This window comes from Nothobranchius furzeri, chromosome 8 (genome assembly GCF_043380555.1).
Source record: "Nothobranchius furzeri strain GRZ-AD chromosome 8, NfurGRZ-RIMD1, whole genome shotgun sequence".
Taxonomy (NCBI): domain Eukaryota; kingdom Metazoa; phylum Chordata; class Actinopteri; order Cyprinodontiformes; family Nothobranchiidae; genus Nothobranchius; species Nothobranchius furzeri.
The window spans coordinates 63,882,070-63,901,855 of record NC_091748.1 but is presented as its reverse complement, the minus strand read 5'-3'; the positions used below and the strand labels follow the sequence as shown (position 1 = coordinate 63,901,855).

Genomic DNA, 19,786 nt, shown 5'->3' with positions numbered 1-19,786 from the left:
CCCCACTCACCCATACCACCAGTTAAAATGAGTGTGGGTACAGCAAGCAGGAAAACAAACAAACTCAGCAACCTCCATCCGCTGCATGATTCCAGAAGTGTTGTTTTATGAATACAGAAGAATAGATTTATTTTTGTGTTTTGCAGTCGTGGTTAACGCGTTTGCATGCATGCTATAGCAAATGTCTGACTCAAACAAGCATGCACGTCTATATGGTATAGACAAAGTTTAGCACAGCAGACGTAACTTGGGAAGAGATTGATCGCTGGCTTAAGGTACCCTGCTGTGAAGGAATGTGTGTTGCACCAAAAAAGGAGGATTTAAAGAGGTTTACCAGCTGTCTGACCCCTAACCTTTGACCTCCACACAACACCCACCCTCCCGAGCCCCCATTTCTCCCTGGGCTAGTGTGAAATTCATTCTCAAGTCAGCGGCGTTCAAAGTGACGAGGTATTGTGGGGGTTTTAAAATAATGGCCAAAGTGGAGAGATCGTTTGTTGGAGTGAAAGGGTCAGAGGGTGGTTGGGTACTCAAAGGAGAAACAGCTGAGTTTGTGTACCCGCGGTGCAGTTGACAAGGATCCAGTATGTGGAGGCACCTTTGAGAACAACATGCAGCCACTCTATGGGTATTTATAGTGGGAGCACATTTCTTGGAAGCTAGTTGTATTATCATCACCGTCTGTGTTCTGGCTTTTGTCCACATGCACGCCAGTTGGCCACAATGACCTTCTGTGTGCCTCACAAACTAACCCTTTATCCAGAGACTGAGGGGGAATTCACTAGACCAGCTCAGCATTTCAATAATCGCTTTGAAGAGTTACATTAATATGGATCATGCAACATTACAACCTCCAAATGGATTCCTCCCTCTGCTTCTGCATCATCTGCCAGCCACTGATGGCCACAGGTCACATGATGCAGCCTGAGTCCAACTGGATTGACTGATTAACAATGAGGGGAATTTTACCAGAAGAAGTTTTTCTGTTATGGTCACAAGTAGAGATCTACATAGTTAACCAGTTAACCAATCAACTCCCTGAAAGGTCATAACTGGTTATAACAGCGTTGCCCGGTTTATTGTTCACGTCCTTCAACTGTGCTTTAGTGACATGACGTTCACGAACAATTCAAATCTTATGAAGGGGTTTTCAAAGTGAACGATGATAGCCGAGTCCTTGTATATATATATATATATATATATATATATATATATATATATATATATATATATATAAGGACTGGTGTGTGTGTGTGTGTGTGTATATATATATATATATATATATATATATATATATATATATATATATATATACATAGATGATGAAAATGTACCGGCCAAGCATATTTTTTACCGGCCAAAATTCTAAATGATTTAGATCTACCTAAAGCATGTAATTCTATATTATGTTGATTCCAAACAGAGTGATAATCAAAACATCAATTAATAAGGAAAACAACTCTTTTGTAATTTTTACTATTTATTTATTTATTTTTTAGAGATGTTTTTATGAACTCTTTCATTGAAATCTAGTCAGACTCCTTGTTTTCTCTGTCCATGAAGTCTGGCCTCCTGCTTCTGACACCGTCTTTGTGCCAAAGCATTACAGCCTCATTTGGGTCCTAGTCCTTGATCTCTGGAGAACACAGCTGCAGCATGAGAATATCTGAAAGTGTGTCAGGGCTAGGGTTGTCACGGTAACCGGTGTAGCAGTAAACCCCGGTAAAAAAGTTGACAATAAATAATAACAGTCTTGTTTAAAAAAAATATATATACATATATTATCTCGGTGGATTACCGTGGCTGCGGTGTAGGCGCGGTGACCCTTACCAGCCACCGTATCATCTGCTGTAAGTTGCCGACGGCACATGCGCACTTTGTTGTTTACGACCAAAACTTTCTTTAAGCTAAAGCTGAAATAATGGCAGGAGGAGACGGCAGCACTTGGGACATTTATTATCCCTCAAAGAAGACAAAGTCGGAAGTATGGGCATCTTTTGGATATTTGAAGAATGCCGAGGGCCAGTTGTCTGTGAAAGGCAGCAACGCTACGTGGCCATCATAATGTAGCCGCTGTCTCACGACTCCGCCGTCTCCAGTTCGCCACTTTTCACACAATCTTCTGGTTGCCACTGGTCCTGGTGGTTTTTCTTCCAGTTCGACGAGTTTTCTTTTGGAAGGCTGGCTGACTCCAGTTAAAAACCGCCACATTTCACCGCTAGTTTTAACACGAAGCTAACTGCTAACTTGATAAACTGATTGAATGGGATAGGTGGAAATGACGTTGGATGCGGCGTTCACGTTTCGCGTACGTTTGTGTAAGTTGCATGCAGGCGGGAGGAGTATCAGAAATCCGTGGAAGATGACTGATAAACATAACTAATTTGGTGCAAACATTTACTCGCCAGGTGGCAGGTAGAGCTCAAAAATTTACTCGCCAAATGGAGCAATTTACTCGCATTTGGCGAGTGGCGAGTGTTAATTTCGGACCCTGCTTGCTGGGCATTTAGCTCATCTGAGTTTGCTGGACTGTGTTTGAAATGTCCGACCACTTTACAGCACTTGGCCAAAACGCCATCAAAACCACTTTCCCGAAGTGACAATACTATAGCTCTGAATAACATGTGCAATGCAGGGCAAATGCTCGAATGGCAGTATCCTCCCTGCTGCCACCATATTATGAGTGCTGTCTGTTCCAATAGTGCTGGTTTTGTCAGCTATCCCCACTGATTAGCAACGTCAAGAAACTGCCTGGCACATGCTTCTGCAAATTGGCGCTCCTCTGTTTTCATCACACCTAACGGTCAAACAAAGATCAGAATAAGTTCACAAGCAGTAAACAACTAGCAATCATTAAGAAGCAAACAAAATGTGGTAATTCATGGTGTTGTGCTAATTAATAAGTAGGCTATTTAAATTAAATTAAATTATACAACAGTTAGTTCTAACCAAGTATTTTGATTGGACAAGAGACATTCCTTGAGTGCTGATATTGGAGCACAACAGCACTGGGACATTTTACAGACAATATCAGGCGTTCTAATGTTATGTTGTGCTATTTTTGTGTTGCCTGGCAACAGCTTTCTAGTTGGAACTATTTGTGTTGGCGGAGCTAAATGATTGAATAAACTAACAAATTATAATCTTATGTCACTTATTATTGGTAAATAAGAAAAATTGCTCTTAAAACTGTTGTACAAGAACAATATCACATGAGAGGGAGTGCTGTTGCGCCAAATATCAGCACTGGTGTGATTATTTACGTATTAATGATATGAATCACACAAATGTTGATATTCAACACAACAGCACTCCCTCTCGTGTGGTATTGGTTAATTATGAAATTTAAACGGACATAGCCTACATAAAGCAAAGGAGTGAAGTTCCCAGCTGGCATCGATGAGGTGTGCAGTAACACAGAGGTAGTTATCATTATTGACAGATGTCCAATGGTCCCCAGTCAGTGCTACACAAGTTGCGTCCACCAGCTTCTCATCTTTCACGGCTTTCTCTGCAGCATGCTGGACACGTATTCTCCTCACGATTGTTTGCCTCACAGGTAGTTTGTAGGATGAGTCACCTGTGGCTGCGTGGAGAACAAGCTCGAGCCCATCATCTTCGACCACGCTGATGGGCTGGCAGCTCGTGGCAATCCACTGAGCAAGGAGATTAGTGAGCTTACTTGAATGAGCTGCACTGATGGGCTTGCCTCGGTTGCACTCAAACATAGTAGTTTGATGAAAACTCTTTCCCTGCACAACACGTGGTCCAGCATCTTCCAAATTAGCTAAGGGATGCTTAGCGTTTAGGTGGTACCTGAGACTGGAAGAACTTCTACAGTAAACAAATTCCGCATTGCACAAGGTGCAAACAACTTTAGTCTTGTCAAGGTTTCCATTGGGAAGCTTCTTAAAAATAAATTGTCCTTGGAGCAAACCCAGCGGCTTCATAGGTACATCCATGTCGGCGCGTCACGTTTGAAGAGTCCTCTGGCATTAATGATGTTCTCTTTCGCACCCTCAGTTATACATCCGCACCACGCATCCAAGCCGAGTATACATCCGCGCCAACCAGGTTTACATCCACGCAATGTGAAAGTCATCATAGTTTACCTAGTATAGACCCAGATCCCAACCCAACTTTAAGACTATATTAACAGCAACAGTTTTTTTTTATCGCACGTCATAAGAGTCTGGCTTTGCCGCAGCACGTTAACGCCGATAATGGCCCACCCCTAATATATATATATATACACACATGTGTAAGATGTAGTCTGGCCAACTGTTCGTGCATGCATTTGGACAGTACTAGGACAAATCAGAGCAACAATTAAGGTGACACGTTCATTTCCACGGAAATCAGTCAACGAGGCAGTTTCCTGCTGAGGCTAAAATAAAGTGCGGCTATAGACCAACCTGCAGAGTAAGATCTTTAGTTACTTTTCTTTTCTCTCTCTTTTTTTAAAGAAAAACAATCTTTTACTACTGTGACGATTGGGCAAAATTTCTAAGTTCCTTTTACAGAAAGTTTTAAACCCACTGTAAGTTTTCATGATGCAAGCATGCAATAAAATGCACATTTTAGAATCATATGAGCAGTTTGCATCATTTAGCAGAGTAGTTTTTGTTTTAGCTTAACCTTACTCTTCATTCCAGTGGCTGATTTTACTTTCTCTCTTTTTTTAGTCATCTGCAGTAAACTGAAGAGCAGCACACACGTTTTTAGTAGAAAAGTTTCAGGTTCAAGTGTTGTTTACTACTGTCTGTTCCTCCACCCAATTTAAAGTGGAAGGTGATGCTCTTCCCTGTGCCGTAGCCATGCTGGTGCTGCTGCTGGGACAGTGATTTGAGCGCTGACAGGTGGAAAGTCTGTGGGTCAAACACTCCATCTGTCTGCTGTTTCCAGTCAAGTGTGATTGACTAGGGGATCGGTGCATCCCACTCCAAACAGCTAAACCTGGTCTAGAGTTGAGCTCATTGTTTAGGCAGTAGGATTCAGATTTTATTTTCTAATTCAAACCATTATGGGACAAAGGGAATACATGGGGCGTCGTGTTAAAGTTTTTTGTGTATTTCATTTAGAACTTAATGACATTGGAAATTTCTTCATTAGTTGATCTAATTTAGTCATTTTTCACTAATTTAATTTTGCCCCTTTCCCCTGAAATAATCAGAGAATAGAACAAGGAAGAAGTGCAGATGAAAATGTACCTTTTCCAATCACGTGCAAACTGATTCATGTTAAGTCTGGCAGCTGAAATGAGGTTACTGCTGTTTAACCTGCTGATGGGATTTGGTCCAGTTTCATAAGCAAATTACTAGGATTAACTCCATTTTCAATTAATTCCCTGGGAAAAAAGCTTGAAAAAAAAGAGACCATATTAGATAAAGAGATGAATCTGTTTCTGAGTTTGGCACGTTTTACTTCAGCTGCCCGTGTGTGTGTTATTGTGCCTTTTGTTCTAACATCAATAACAAGTTTTTTCTTTTGTTTGTTCTAAAATATAAAACCTGCGATAAAACAGAGTCCTTGAACATGAACTGATTTAAGAACCTCAGAATTACCAAAAATGGAGCTTACATATAAGTTGTGTATTGGGGGTGCATGATATGTCTGCATCAATATCAGTATCGGTTGATTTTAGTCATTTTGTAATATATCAGTATCGGTCTGATGAGCATAACTGGGCCGATTTTAACAATCAATATTTTTTCCATCTTGTTTCTGGATCTGTTTCAGTGGGTGAGGGGGGTGATGATGTGTAGTTGTTTAGTAAATATGTGCAGTGTCTGTGCGTAGATAGTAACATATATTGCATCAATTTCAGTCTATACAAAATCTGCTGATTTCAGAAGCATAAATGTCAGCATGTATACATACAAATATATATATATATACATACATATATATATATATATATATATATATATATATATATATATATATATCAGGGATGAGGTCCTGCCCCACGACGACGTTCACGAGTGAGGGAAAGCTGGAGGACGAGATCGATAGGCGGATTGGTGCTGCGTCTGCAGTGATGCGGGCGTTGTACCGGTTTGTCGTGGTGAAGAGAGAGCTGAGTCAGAAGGCAAAGCTCTCAATTTACTGGTCGATCTACGTTCCTGCCCTCACCTATGGTCATGAGCTTTGGCTAGTGACTGAAAGAATGAGATTGCGGATATAAGCGGCCGAAATTAGTTTTCTCTGCAGGGTGTCTGGGCTCTCCCTTATAGAAAGGGTGATAAGCTCAGTTATTCGGGAGGGGCTCGGAGTAGATTCGCTGCTCCTGCACATCGAGAGGAGCCAGTTGAGGTAGCTCAGGCATCTGGTCAGGATGCCTCCTGGACGCCTTCCTGGTGAGGTTTTCTGGGCACGTCCAACCGGGAGGAGGCCTAAAGGAAGACCCAGGAAAGGTTGGAGGGACCATGTCTCTCACCTGGCCAGGGAACGCCTTGGGATTCCCCTGGAAGAGCTGGACCAAGTGGCTGGGGAGAAGGAAGTCTGGACCTCTCAACTTAGGCTGCTGCCCCCCGCATATATACAGGTTATCAGCCATATTAATATCAGTTATTAGTATCAGCCCAAAATTTCATATCGGTGCTTCCCTAGGAGACGGAAAAACAATGATTTTTAATGAGGCATTTAAATGGTAAATGATCCGCACTTGTATAGCGCCTTTCAAAGTCGGAGGACTCCAAAGCGCTTTAAACTACAGTGTATCATTCATCCATTCACACAAACATTCACATACTGATGGTGATGATCTAGAGTGTACCTACAACTGCCCTGGGGCTCTCGGACACACTGACATTTATTCACTGGAGTTGGATTAAAGAGACAATGTGTAGTTTTTTATGTTGTTGAAAATGAATTAAATTATGTCCAACTGTTGAAAAATATTAGCGACTTGTTAACATATAAGCATAAAAATCAGGTCTAAAATACACGGGAGCCGGTCTAAGTCTCTTGGCGATGCCATATTAGATGCCATGTTTCCTTCTATAGGAGCCTGTGAGGACAACATGCATTTACTGATTAGTAACAAATGGTTACAAATCATTCACCATTCATAAATATTGTTGTTTTACACATTTACCTCTTCACTTGCTGCCAGTGATGAAAGGGAGTCTGATGTTCTTGCTATTTTGCTGGAGATTGTGCTACCAGGGATTTTTGACCCTAATGGCCATCCGTTGGTAAGGTCTTACTCTTACACAAAAATAGTGCTTGCTTGCAATGATTTAGGTATGTACTGCCCCCTATTGGCAGGGAACATGCACACAGTCACTTTAACAAACGTTCCACAAACTGACGAGAAAGCAAGAGTTTTTTTTTTACTTCACCATTATTGCAAACTTGGCTTGCTATTATTTTGTGTCTAACTTCTAATAAGTAGCTGTTAACTGCAGTGATATGTATTCCAGACAGAACCTGAAAACTAAATAAATAAATAAAGTATTTTAAAGTTCAAGTTTTGAAGCAAACAGCTAAAGATAGCTGCGGTTCTTCATAGTTGTGAATCTTATTAACATGTGAGCAGTTATCTCGACGTGTAGGCGTTTTTAAATAGTGGAGAAGTCTCATTTTGGAAATGAAACTTCTCAAACCACACACCAAATGTTACAGTTAGCTTTGCCAACTGCAAAGGAGACATTTTCTGAACACCCTGGCCTGCCAGTCGTTCCTTCCTCCGCCTCCTACTTCTTCACTTAGAATAATCTCATCTCCTCCAATCAGCATCCACTTTCAGAATGAGTTAAAAGTCTGCCTCTCTCCACGTCTCAGTCGTCCTTCAGAAACGTGTCCCCACCCCCCTCCTATAGTAAAACCTAAAGGGTATTGAAGCTGCTGGCTAGATGGTGCAATGCTTGTCTGAGACTTATCGGCAGCCGGCCAGAAACTGATGTCATTGTTCCCAGCCCCTCCTCTCCCCGATTTTCGCAAACCGGGGTTTCTTTAACAGCTGCTTCTCTATGTTCGGCGCTGGCTCACACCTCCTCATCTCTCACCTCGTTTCTCTGACACCCAACTGTGACCTGCGCTGTGTCCTATAATTAAAGGCCGCCCATATGCATCATACTTAGTGGCCCTGTCATTTTCCTGATTCTTCCTTCCTAAGCTGATAGCTATCACACCGCCTCACCTGTAACCTTTAACCTTCATCATTGTTGCAGCCAGGGTGACGGGCCAGGAAACGCTGGAAACAACAAGTGTAGTTTTGTGTGTGTGTGTGTGTGTGTGTGTGTGTGTGTGTGTGTGTGTGTGTTCAGTGTGTGTTAAGTGTGAGTGACTTTCACCAGGCAATTTGTAGCGTCACAGTGCGGCAAGGTTACACGGGTGCCAGACAGTGTTTCACCCCGGAGTGGCAAATAAAATGGCTGTGCAATAAAGTCTGAGTGTAGGTGGTCAGCTAGCCCGCCTCCTACATCCGCACACCCCCACCCCATCTCTGCTGTACAAGCCCAGTGCTCGCTGCTGTGCACTCAACCTCAGCAGAAGTGGATTTCAGCTAAAAGCCTCACAACCCTGCGTGTTTATTGGAAGGACAGCGCTGCTTCACAACGTTCAGAGGAAACCCATTTTCCTCCGATCGAATTCGGGGTTAAAGCTGCAGGAACAAACAAAAGAATGAAGGTCCAGTGGGCTTGCGGTCATTTGGTTTAAAATCTTTTTGTAAACTTTAATTTCCTTTTAGATAAAGTGACAGGTTCACCCTAAAAGTTGGGAAAGTTGCAACTTTCATGATTTGTAAACATTTTTTAGATGCAGTTTTTTTTCTTTTCCTTTAACTTTATTAAAAGTTGGATTCTGATTCGAAGAAAAAGAAAGATATTTGGCTTATTTCGAGCATAGATGCCAAGAGTCACCTAAGATCCATCAGAAAGTTCATGGTCCTCCCAGAGGAGCGACAGATGGTGGATACATGAAGTCTCTGAAGTGTCGAGCATCATTCCTGGGCCTAAGAGGTTGAGGGCAAAGGCTCATGGGAAAGCTGCTCCGAGGAGAGGTTGCCGGGGCAGGACGTTCTGCAATCTCTTAATGAGGTCATGACACTGCATTTCTCTCCACCCATGCAAACACCTGTCACTTTGAGAAAATAATAACATGTACATATCCAGAGTAAATACATTATTTATGCAATATGCCGGAGATGTCCATAAATCTACTGCTGCTCTGTTGTCATGGTGCACGTGAAACAGCCACATATCAGGTTACTTCCTGTTGCATCATAATAAGTACAGCAGCGCTTTTCCTTTTATTCTGTTTAACATCAGTTCACAGCAAAATGTGGAAAATAGAACAGTCACGACGTGTATATTTAAAGTTGTTGTTAATGACGGGCGCTTTTTATTACGACATGAATGGCAATGGAAGAGTGTGGCCGGGACATGAAAACGCACAGGGGCATTTGCATAATAGTACTGCAATTCCATGCAAATTCATGTGATTCTCTACCAAAACATCTGCAATGCAAGCAGAGTTTAGTATGCATGAGTTCAATGGAGGGAGAGAAAGGGAGGGAAGGCAGAAGGTAAGAGAAATAAATTACAAGTCTGGAAGGGAATGACTGTGATCAGGAAACAGCTACATGTGACGAGCAGTAGCCGTTCTGATGCAGGTGCAGGCTTCTGAGGGTGAACATGTGGGGTTGGTGTCATTGCTTATTAATGACTAATGGAATTGCTGCTATTAATATTTTAGCATTGGAAAAAAATTGACTAGTTGTCATGGACATGTTTTATTGCTGTGTGTGTACTTGTGTTTGTGGTGTTCCTCTTGTTCTCACACAGCTAGCTAGCAGAGCAAAGCGCACCCATTTGGTTAGAATGGATGGAAATGAAAAAATAACATGATGAAAAATGTTGTTTATGTTGGTGCATACGCAAATATATAAATTATAGCATAATTCCTTGTGATTATGTTGAAACACTGTGGCTTTTGGCACACCAGCAACAAGAACGGTCCCGCATCTTACATCTGTGATGGAAGGTAGTAAAAGTAGCTGAGGTAAGAGCAGGATGACTCGGGGCCGATACATAAAAACTTCATCTAATGTGAAAGGCTGGAGGGACGGGGGAGGGTGGGAGAGCAGTTAAAGGCTGAACACAGAGCAGAATTTAGGGGAGGACATAAAAACAATACTGTTTGCTTCAAAATGTGTGTTTCTCGGCAGAAAACGACTCGAGTAGCTGCAAAACATAGTCTGAGAAAATACTTTTTTTGGCTATGTATAAAATTCCTACTTTATAAAATCTGAACATCAACAGTCGCTCCCCCACCCAAAATTAACAAAACTGTGCCCCCTGTTGAAATCCTGCAGTACTACACGCAGTGCAGTGCCGTGCTACAGCACGTATGTGAACAAAGATGCAGCCTGCGCCAACGTGAGGTTAAAAAGTAAGTATATTCCCTGCCCTATGCTGACCTATAAGACATTTCAATGCAGTTGGATATAGCTACTATCATCAACATCATCATCAGCCTTTATTTATAAAGCACTTTCCTTCTGCCGCAGGTGAACACAAAGTGCTGTACACATAAACAGACATTAAAACGGTACAGACCCAAGGAATGACCAGCCATAAAAACATACATAGCCATAAATAAAACGAGAGATACAATCAAGGATGTTGATAAAACCAGATAATAAAGTAAAAATATAACCGGATAATCATTTATGAAATTAATTTGAAACATCAAAAAGCTAAAACTAACTCACATGCTGTGGGAACGCCACTGTATAAAAGTGAGTCTTCAACTGGCTCTTGAAAACGACAGTGAACGTGATTTTCTGACCGTGAGTGGAAGGTCCTTCCACAACTTAGGGGCCACAACAGAAAATGCTCTACTTCCTCCAGTAGAGCATCTCACACGTGGGACGACTAGCAGGTCTTGCTGCTCGTGGTGGAGTATAACAGACAAGTAGATCAGAGAGATAGGCCGGGGCGCAACCCTGCAGAGATTTCAAAACAAAGACAAGTATCTTAAAACTCACACGGAAAGACACTGGAAGCCAGTGCAGGTCAGAATTGGCGTGATATGTTCATGCTTTCGTGTGCCAGTCAGGAATCTGGCAGAAGCATTTTGTACAACCTGGAGCCAAGCCAGAGCAGCCTTGCTAACTCCGAAGCAGAGGGAGCTACAGTAGTCTAACCGAGAAGTAACAAAAGCTTGCAACACTAGTGGCTTGATCCTTGCTAGGCGGCGAAGATGGAAGAAGCAGGAGTGCACCACGCCATTGATGTGTGTCTCGAGCAAACATTTTCAGGAGTATATCAAAATTTCTCCAGAGTTCTTGAAATTGAGGAATTTATGCCTCTCCATTGAGAAAAGCTCCCCAGAGACCAGATTGAGTTAGATTGAGCACCCTGGAGTCTGTCGGTACACAAACTCTCATTTCTGATAAAAAAAAACGGTTTAATTTAATCCTAAGCCAAAATTTATTTATTTTTATTTTTTTCAAATTCAAGACATGAAACATTTAGATTTCTTCATCACACCCAATCATTCATCGTCGTCGTTGTCTTCCTCCGCTTATCCGGGTCCGGGTCGCGGGGGCAGCATCCCAACTAGAGAGCTCCAAACCGTCCTCTCCCCGGCCTTGTCCACCAGCTCCTCCGGCAGGATCCCAAGGCATTCCCAGACCATTTTGGAGATGTAACCTCTCCAACGTGTCCTGTGTCGACCCGGGGGCCTCCTGCCGGCAGGACATGCCCGAAACACCTCCCCGGGGAGGCGTCCAGGAGGCATCCTGACCAGATGCCCAAACCACCTCAACTGGATCCTTTCGATCCGGAGGAGCAGCGGTTCTACTCCGAGTCCCTCCCGAATGTCCGAGCTCCTCACCCTATCTCTAAGGCTGAGCTTGGCCACCCTACGGAGGAAACTCATTTTGGCCGCTTGTATCCACGATCTCATTCTTTCGGTCATTACCCAAAGCTCATGACCATAGGTGAGGATTGGGACGTAGATCGACCGGTAAATCGAGAGCCTGGCTTTCTGGCTCAGCTCCCTCTTCACCACGACAGATCGGCTCAGCGTCTGCATCACTGCAGACGCCGAACCAATCCGCCTGTCGATCTCCCGATCCCTCCTACCCTCACTCGTGAACCAGACCCTGAGATAGTAAAACTCCTCCACTTGAGATAGGACCTCTTCCCCGACCCGGAGTTGGCAAGCCACCCTTTTCTGGTCGAGAACCATGGTCTCAGATTTGGAGGTGCTGATCCTCATCCCAGCCGCTTCACACTCAGCCGCAAACCTACCCAGCAAGAGCTGAAGGTCAGAGCTGGATGAAGCTAGGAGGACCACTTCATCCGCAAAAAGCAGAGACGAGATTCTCCTGCCACCAAACTCGACACACTCCACACCACAGCTGCACCTAGAAATTCTGTCCATAAAGGTAATGAACAGAACCGGTGACAAAGGGCAGCCCTGGCGGAGGCCAACCCTCACCGGGAACAGGTCCGACTTACTACCGGCTATGCGGACCAAGTGCTTCTCTGGTAAAGGGACTGAATGGTCCTTAACAGAAAGCCACCCACCCCATACTCCTGGAGCGTCCCCCACAGGGTGCCCCTGGGGACACGGTCATAAGCCTTCTCCAAATCCACAAAACACATGTGGATTGGTTGGGCAAACTCCCATGCCCCCTCCATCACCCTTGCAAGGGTATAGAGCTGGTCCACAGTTCCACGGCCAGGACGAAAACCACATTGCTCCTCCTCAATCTGAGATTCAACTATCGATCGGACCCTCCTCTCCAGTACCTTGGAGTAGACCTTTCCAGGGAGGCTGAGGAGTGTAATCCCCCTATAGTTGGAACACACCCTCAGGTCACCCTTCTTAAAGATGGGGACCACCACCCCAGTCTGCCACTCCACAGGAACTGCCCCCGATGACCACGCAATGTTGCAGAGACGTGTCAACCATGACAGCCCTTCAACATCCATAGCCTTGAGATACCCAGGACGAACCTCATCCGCCCCCGGGGTTCCGCCGCTGTGTAGTTGTTTGACTACTGCCCCAGAGATTGGACAGTCCATCCCCAGGTCTCCCGGCTCTGGTTCCTCCTCGGAATGCGCCTAGGTGGGATTGAAGTGCTCCTCAAAGTATTCCTTCCACCGTCCGACTATAGCCCCAGTTGATGTCACCAGCTCCCCATCCCTACTGTAAACAGTGTGAGCGAGTTGCTGCCTTCCTCTCCTGAGGCGCCGGACAGTTTGCCAGAACCTCTTTGGAGCCGATCGATAGTCTTTCTCCATGGCCTCACCAAACTCCTCCCAAGCCCGAGATTTTGCCTTGGCAACTGCCACTGCTGCACCCCGCTTGGCTATCCGGTACCTGTCTGCTGCCTCCGGAGACCCACAGACCAGCCACGCCCTGTAGGCCTCCTTCTTCAACCTGACGGCTCCCTGAACCTCTGGTGTCCACCAGCAGGTACTGGGGTTGCCACCACGACTGGCACCGGCCACCTTGCGACCACAGCTAGCAACAGTCGCCTCAACAGCCATCAAAAGCTGCCTCAACAATCATTTGTTGGTATTTTTAATCACTTATGTGAGATGAGCTCACTTCCTATACAGTTGAAAGGATTTTTAACACTGTTCAGTGATTCAGGCTGCACCTTTTTTTTTACCTGTGCCTGTGTGTTGTTGCAGCAGAGAATAGAAATAACTGGATGCTTTGCATGACACATCTGACTCTTGATCAGTAATTTGTTTTTTATGGTAACTACAGTATTCCCCGTCAGTAAATGTACATGACTCATAGCGGTCAAAGTTTCATATCTACTGCTTCTGCTCATTTCATGCTTATAGAGCAAATTCCCATCTCCTTTTTCCTCTTGTGCCTTTCTCAATCTCAGTAATCAAATGCATTAGTGTCAATATTTCATGAGGAAACGAGCTGAATTTAAAGCTTGACCATGTCAAAGTGAGAGTTGCTGATAGCCAGTGACTGCCACCACTCAGTGGAAATTGTGCTACCGTTTTGGCTGTAATTACTGAAGCCTGACATTGGGTTAATATCTGAAGTGATGGGTATTTTTCACAGATGATAAAAGTTTTAGATGAAAAATATATTCATTCCCCATCAAGGGGAATAACCTGGAGTTTAACGAGCAGATTTGGTCGGTGTACGGCTTCGGACTAGAGTCGTAGTGATTATCAGACATCATCCACTGTAGGAGCCGGTTAGCTATCACACTGGCACGAGTAAGTAAGCAGTTGGAGTCGTAGTTGAGTTGAAATCTCTAAAATTGGATCATTAACACTTTCAACCTTAAATGTGGAAGGAACGGAGGCTTTTGACTGGCCTCTTAGCTAGCATCGCCAGAATGCTAATCACTTGTTTAGCATTTAGAGCTCACTCTGCCCATTTCCAAAGGTTAAGTAATTAATGCTTTTAGCGGGACTTAGCAGGTATTTGCACAAAGGTGCCCTCAGCTGAGGAAGCATGCTGTGTTTTCAATGTCATGCCTTTCTTTTGAACAAAGTCCTGCTTTAAATGCAACTCCTAAACAAGAAGTGTGACATGGGTCTATAAGATCACTCTACAATTCAGGTCTTCACCAAGTGTTATACTGCTCACCACTGATAAACCAGAAAACTGCACAGCTAGTATTAATTTATTAAATCTTTCATTTAGCCTTTGACAAGTTTGATCCTGATAAATCTTTAAATACTGTGTGTAAACGTCTGTCTTTCATCTTGAGTGTCTGTCTGTCCTCTTTCTTCTGTGTGGAGTTTTGAAAAGAAGGCATTGTGAAGCCTTGTAGACACAGTGTAGGGTTAAACCTCAGCCCACACATGGCCTTAGGTTATGTACGGTGAGGCTGTTCGACAACAATAGCTGTTGTAATTGTGTTGTGCAGTTTATATAGCAACCAGAGGTGAGGATAGCCATGCCCTGAGGGGAAAGCCATAAATCATAACCTTGGCATCCTGTGAGCAAAGATATAATTCCCTGCAGGCATGCACGATTCCCTCTACCTACAGCAACATTTACCACCAGAACAGCACGGGCATCGTTCACAAGTCCCTTAGATGATTTGATACTCTTCTATTCTCTTTCTAAATGTTTCAGATTCCCCCAGTGGGTGACATCACCTGCTTTCCAGGCCAAGAAAAGGAAAAAAAAAAGAACACCAAACAGAAGAGGCCCACACATGTTGGTCGTGTGCGTTTGAAACACGAGCAGAGCTTCTGAAGAACATCCCCCCGTCTTGGCATGGCGTTGTCTCAAAGGATCTATTGTTGGTTTCTCCCCTCTGCGGTTTCGTACGTGCGCCTGGGTCACGTGTTCTGGAGTTTCGGCTCGGTTTTGCCGTAAATCTTTGAGGGTTTCTTATTTTTGTTTCGCCTGCAGCTGCGTGTGTCGGCTGGGTTTTGTGCGTTAGATGAAGAGCCTCATCCTGGCGTTCGGAGGGAGGGCGGGACACTTTTAGTACGCCAGCTATCTCAGGTGCTTGGTTACAGCTGCAGTTAACTGTGGTTTTCTGTCTCTCATGAGGGCGCAATCAAGAAACAAAGCTCTGTAAAAAAAAACTACGACGTTAACCTTTCAATCTCGTCTGTCAATTTTTCAGCTTGACGTCTTTAATAGAGAAGTTAGGAGCACTTTGTTTTTAAGTGGAAGGAGGTAAGGATGAATGCGAAGGGCCTTGGAGGAATAAATGTATAAGTTCAGTGACACATTGTTGATCTGTGGGCTATGCAGTTAGTTTCGTTGACTCTTGTCGCAGCATGTAGCCAAGTTTAGATTTTACAATCTAATCAAAAACATTTTGAAGCTGTAAAAATGACAAAACAGTGACTTTAACCTCTCCGTGCAGAGGAAAAAAATGATTAAACGTACCACGTCTGCAGAGTTTGCACCGCTGTATCCTGTTGACCACCTAGTGTGCAGGTAATTAATCATCCTTCCAGAAAATCGCCCTCACCTCTCATGTAGTCTCAGTTGAGTAGCTTCCCAGGATCTCAGAGGAGGTCATTGTCTTTCAGAAGGACGATAAAGCAGGACACATCCAGGCTGACACAGGCGCTCGACCCCCCGTCGTGTGACTCTGGTCCTCTGTGATTGGACGGTCTCGTGTTTTTATGTTTGCAGCTTGATTGCTGAGGCAGACTTTGCTACATGTTGCTCTGTGCGACTTTTTTCTCTTCATGCTCACCTGCTCTGATTCTTTAAAGCAATGCTTGTGAAAGTGTTATGAAGCAATATTAATATATATTATGGATCTCTCTCTATTTGCACATTTATTTTTTATTAAAGGGGATGTAAAACCACTTTGTGGTTCTGTGCTGCATCAGAAATATCAATGAGAGCGCATGAGTGTGCTGGAGAGTGGGGAGCGCCGACCCTGGTTTCCGTTTGTACTGAGGGGATTAACGGCAATTTGACTTAAGTAAATAAACCATGCCTGGAATATCATCAGATTCTCGTGTAATTGTAAAGCTAATGGGATGAGCAAATAAGAAAAGTGATTTTAGGGGAAGGGGGCAGAGATTACCTAGCTAGTTAAAGGATGCGAGAGGATGCAAAATGCAAAGATTTTAGGTTAGGAAGTCAAAAATTCAGCAAACCTTTGAGGAGTGTAATGTTTTTGTTCACTAACGACTCTGTTTGTCTTTGAAGACATCTAATGTGCATTCTTCTGTGTTTCTTTCCAGTATGCCAAGGCGATCTGAGTGACAAACCCAAGCTTCCCTTCGCAGCCGGGGCCTCGGCGCCCCAGCCAGGTCATCGATCGGCCCCACTCTGCCTTCCCCTGGCCCCCCCTCCCCTTCTTCCCTGCTGCAGCCAAAATGGCCACCAGTGATGCCCACCGCCTCTCCTTGCCAGTCCTGCTGCATGTGACCACTCTGCTGCTATCGCTGCTGCTCACCTGCTCCCAAGCCTTATGTAAGTGTCAAGACAAACTAACAGCTTCTGCACAAACACAGATTTCTGCATTTCAAAGTCATTATAGTGAAATGTTGGACATTTGTCTGCTTTTTTACTCCTATTTTAGCCACCAGGGGTTATGATGTTTTTTACATAATAAAAAAGAGTTTTCATTCCACAAATGAGAATAAAAAGAAGCTCAACGATGGTTTTAAATAAATTCCATGTCATCTGGTTTTCTCAGTTCCTAAACGATGTTGCTCACCACATGTCGATCTTTTACCTTCCATCTCCAACTCCACGTGTTAGTGGTGGAGGAGTGTCACTACTACCGCCCTGTCAACTCCTGCTTAGGATTTGTTCTGCACCGTTTCCCCTTTACGATGGGCTTAGAGCAGCTTTAAAGAGACAAAACAAAGAGGATTCTCCGTGGAAAAATACAACTATAGTGATGGCGAGGTGGGGAGGCTCTCCCTTGTGTTTCACTGTTTGTGAATCCCATATGAGTGTGATGTCGAGCTACAGAAATCAGCATTAAATGGATGCACATTTTTGAGTGTGCGTCTCCAAAGGTAATTTGCAAGATAAATAGCATTTTTAACCTTCTGCACTCCATTTGTCGTATTCCTCATCTGAGTTTTGACATTTGTTTTTTCTTCTTTTCTCGGGGGTTCGCGATAACGTGAAGACCACTTGATTTTTCCCATGTTGCGACAGAGATGTCTGGCTGTGATTGCCTGGTGGTTTGAGTGTCTGGTTGCATAACTGGAGGGTTTTTCTGCCCATATGGTTAAAAAAGAAAATCTGAAATTACCCACAGGCAGATGTCACACAGATGTCTGGGATGTACAGAGGAGCTGCTAGACATATTTTCATTGCAATTCTAATACCTGATGAGGAAAAATCTCTGATTCTTTTCTTCCTTACTGACACTAAGGGCTGAAATGTGCACAAACCAAAGTAAATATTCTTCTTTTGACTTGTTGCATTTCATATTCCTATCTCGGTTTCTCCTTTTGCTAGTTTTTGTTAGTGCACAATTTTTGCCAATATTTGTTTAACCCACCTGTAGACTTTAAGCTGCTCCCTGTCTTACCGTGTCTTTCTTCAGGCAGTGTGCACACACATGCATGCACAAACACACACTCGCATTGTTCCTCTCTTCTCTCTCCTCCTTTCGGGGCAACTCATTCTTGCCACGCTGTTATGTTTGGAAATATATGCACACACGCAAAGACTACCTTCCTCTAGTCGCTCTGATTCACACACACACACACACACACACACACACACACACACACACACACACACACACACACACACACACACACACACACACACACACACACAACCCCCACACAGCCACACACAGTAGGGCGCTTGTCCGATTGCGTTCACTCCCACTCTCTGGACTGAAAGGATGCCACCGTTTTGCAGAAAAGCCCATCTGAAAGCATGATGTCATCCTTTCCTCACACTTCCCTCCCTCTTGCTCTCACTGCTCTTTCTTGCTTTTATATTTACACTCATAAATCACTGTGAGAAGAAGACATTTTTTAATCAAAAGAGAAAGGAATATGGCTCAATAAATCCTACCTCCCTGACTATATTAATGCCTGGCTTGTGTTCAAGTCTATATTTGTCTACATGTTTGCATACATTTGTATTCAGATCCAACCATGTGTGTGTGTGTGTGTGTGTGTGTGTGTGTGTGTGTGTGTGTGTGTGCTGATGCTGAAAGATGCTTATGTGGACTGTCACCTCAGCTTTGTCAAGGGTTTGCAGTGGCATATTGATCGAGTTACAGGCCTATAATATTTGTCGAGGCGCAGCTATAAAACTAGATGATAGTATCTTGCATTCAATTTATGAGTTAAGCCAATAGTTGAATTGTTTACTTGCAATAAGCATAGCTTTTTTACGACCTTTACTCCAATGCTTATTTAAAAAATAATAGGATTTTAGTGTAAAAATCAAACAGAAGACCTTAAAGTTGCAAGAATAAGCACCAGAAGAAAGTTTTGCACCACTCGAAAGACTTATTTAGCCTTATTTCTAACCTTCTGACCTTCCTCGTTTCACCATCTCTTGCCCTTTTTTTTCTACATCTTCTTTCAGTCTTTGAATTTCCTACAATAGTATTTGTGGCGAGGAACTCGGAGCAATAATCGCCCCCAAAACTCGCAGTGATGTGGTGAAGGTGTTCTATTATTTAAATTTATATTCCCTTGAATCTGCCAATTGGAATATAAAAGAAACTCTGCAGCTAAGTTGTTTCTTATCTCGGCCCCGAGCTTCTCCTTGTGTTTTCCTGGGCTTCTCTCACTGCTTGTCTTTTGCAGTCAAATTATATTTCAACCAACACTGTCAAGTAAATTCTGTCAGATTCAGTTTCATAAGCACCCTGCAGATTCGCCCTGGGCCCCAGGTTTTACTCAGTTTCTCTTTTCTTGTCTTGAGGAAAACAGGTAAATTTTTGATTAAGTTAGAGGTGTGTGTCTCTGAATCAAAAGGCTGTATTTGGTGAAATGATTAGAAATAGAGTTTTGAAATTGTGGAGGATTGTCCGTTGATCTTTAATTAAGCTAGAAACAGTATTTGAAAGAGCTTTAGTTTCCAGACCTTGAAGTCAGAAGAATCATTTAGCTAAATACAGTAAGCTTTTGACTCGCACTTGCTGTAAGCATCTTGTTTGTTCCCTACAGTACACTAGGGGTGTAACCGTACACCAACAGTCCTGGTTCTGATGTCATGGTTTTGGTTCATTTTTGATACAGTGAGGGAACAACGTGGACAACAAAAGGTTTTCCTTTTGTGTAAATTGGTAAACTTTTAAGTAACCCTGAAATCTAGATGGACCGTAGCAGAAGCAAAAGGATTTTGCTCTGCAGGTCGG

The 19,786-nt window shown here is 43.5% G+C and overlaps 1 protein-coding gene across 6 annotated transcripts in view; it reads left to right on the top strand.

Moving 5' to 3' along the window:
• ptprsa (protein tyrosine phosphatase receptor type Sa) overlaps positions 1–19,786 on the top strand; it is a 214,807-nt gene that overhangs the window by 42,275 nt on the left and 152,746 nt on the right. For all 6 annotated transcript variants that reach the window (XM_070554206.1, XM_070554204.1, XM_070554205.1 and 3 more), the window contains exon 2: positions 16,677–16,908. In XM_070554206.1, coding sequence (XP_070410307.1) covers positions 16,812–16,908 — 97 coding nt within the window. In that variant the 5' untranslated portion in view covers positions 16,677–16,811. The remainder of the gene's footprint in view (positions 1–16,676; positions 16,909–19,786) is intronic.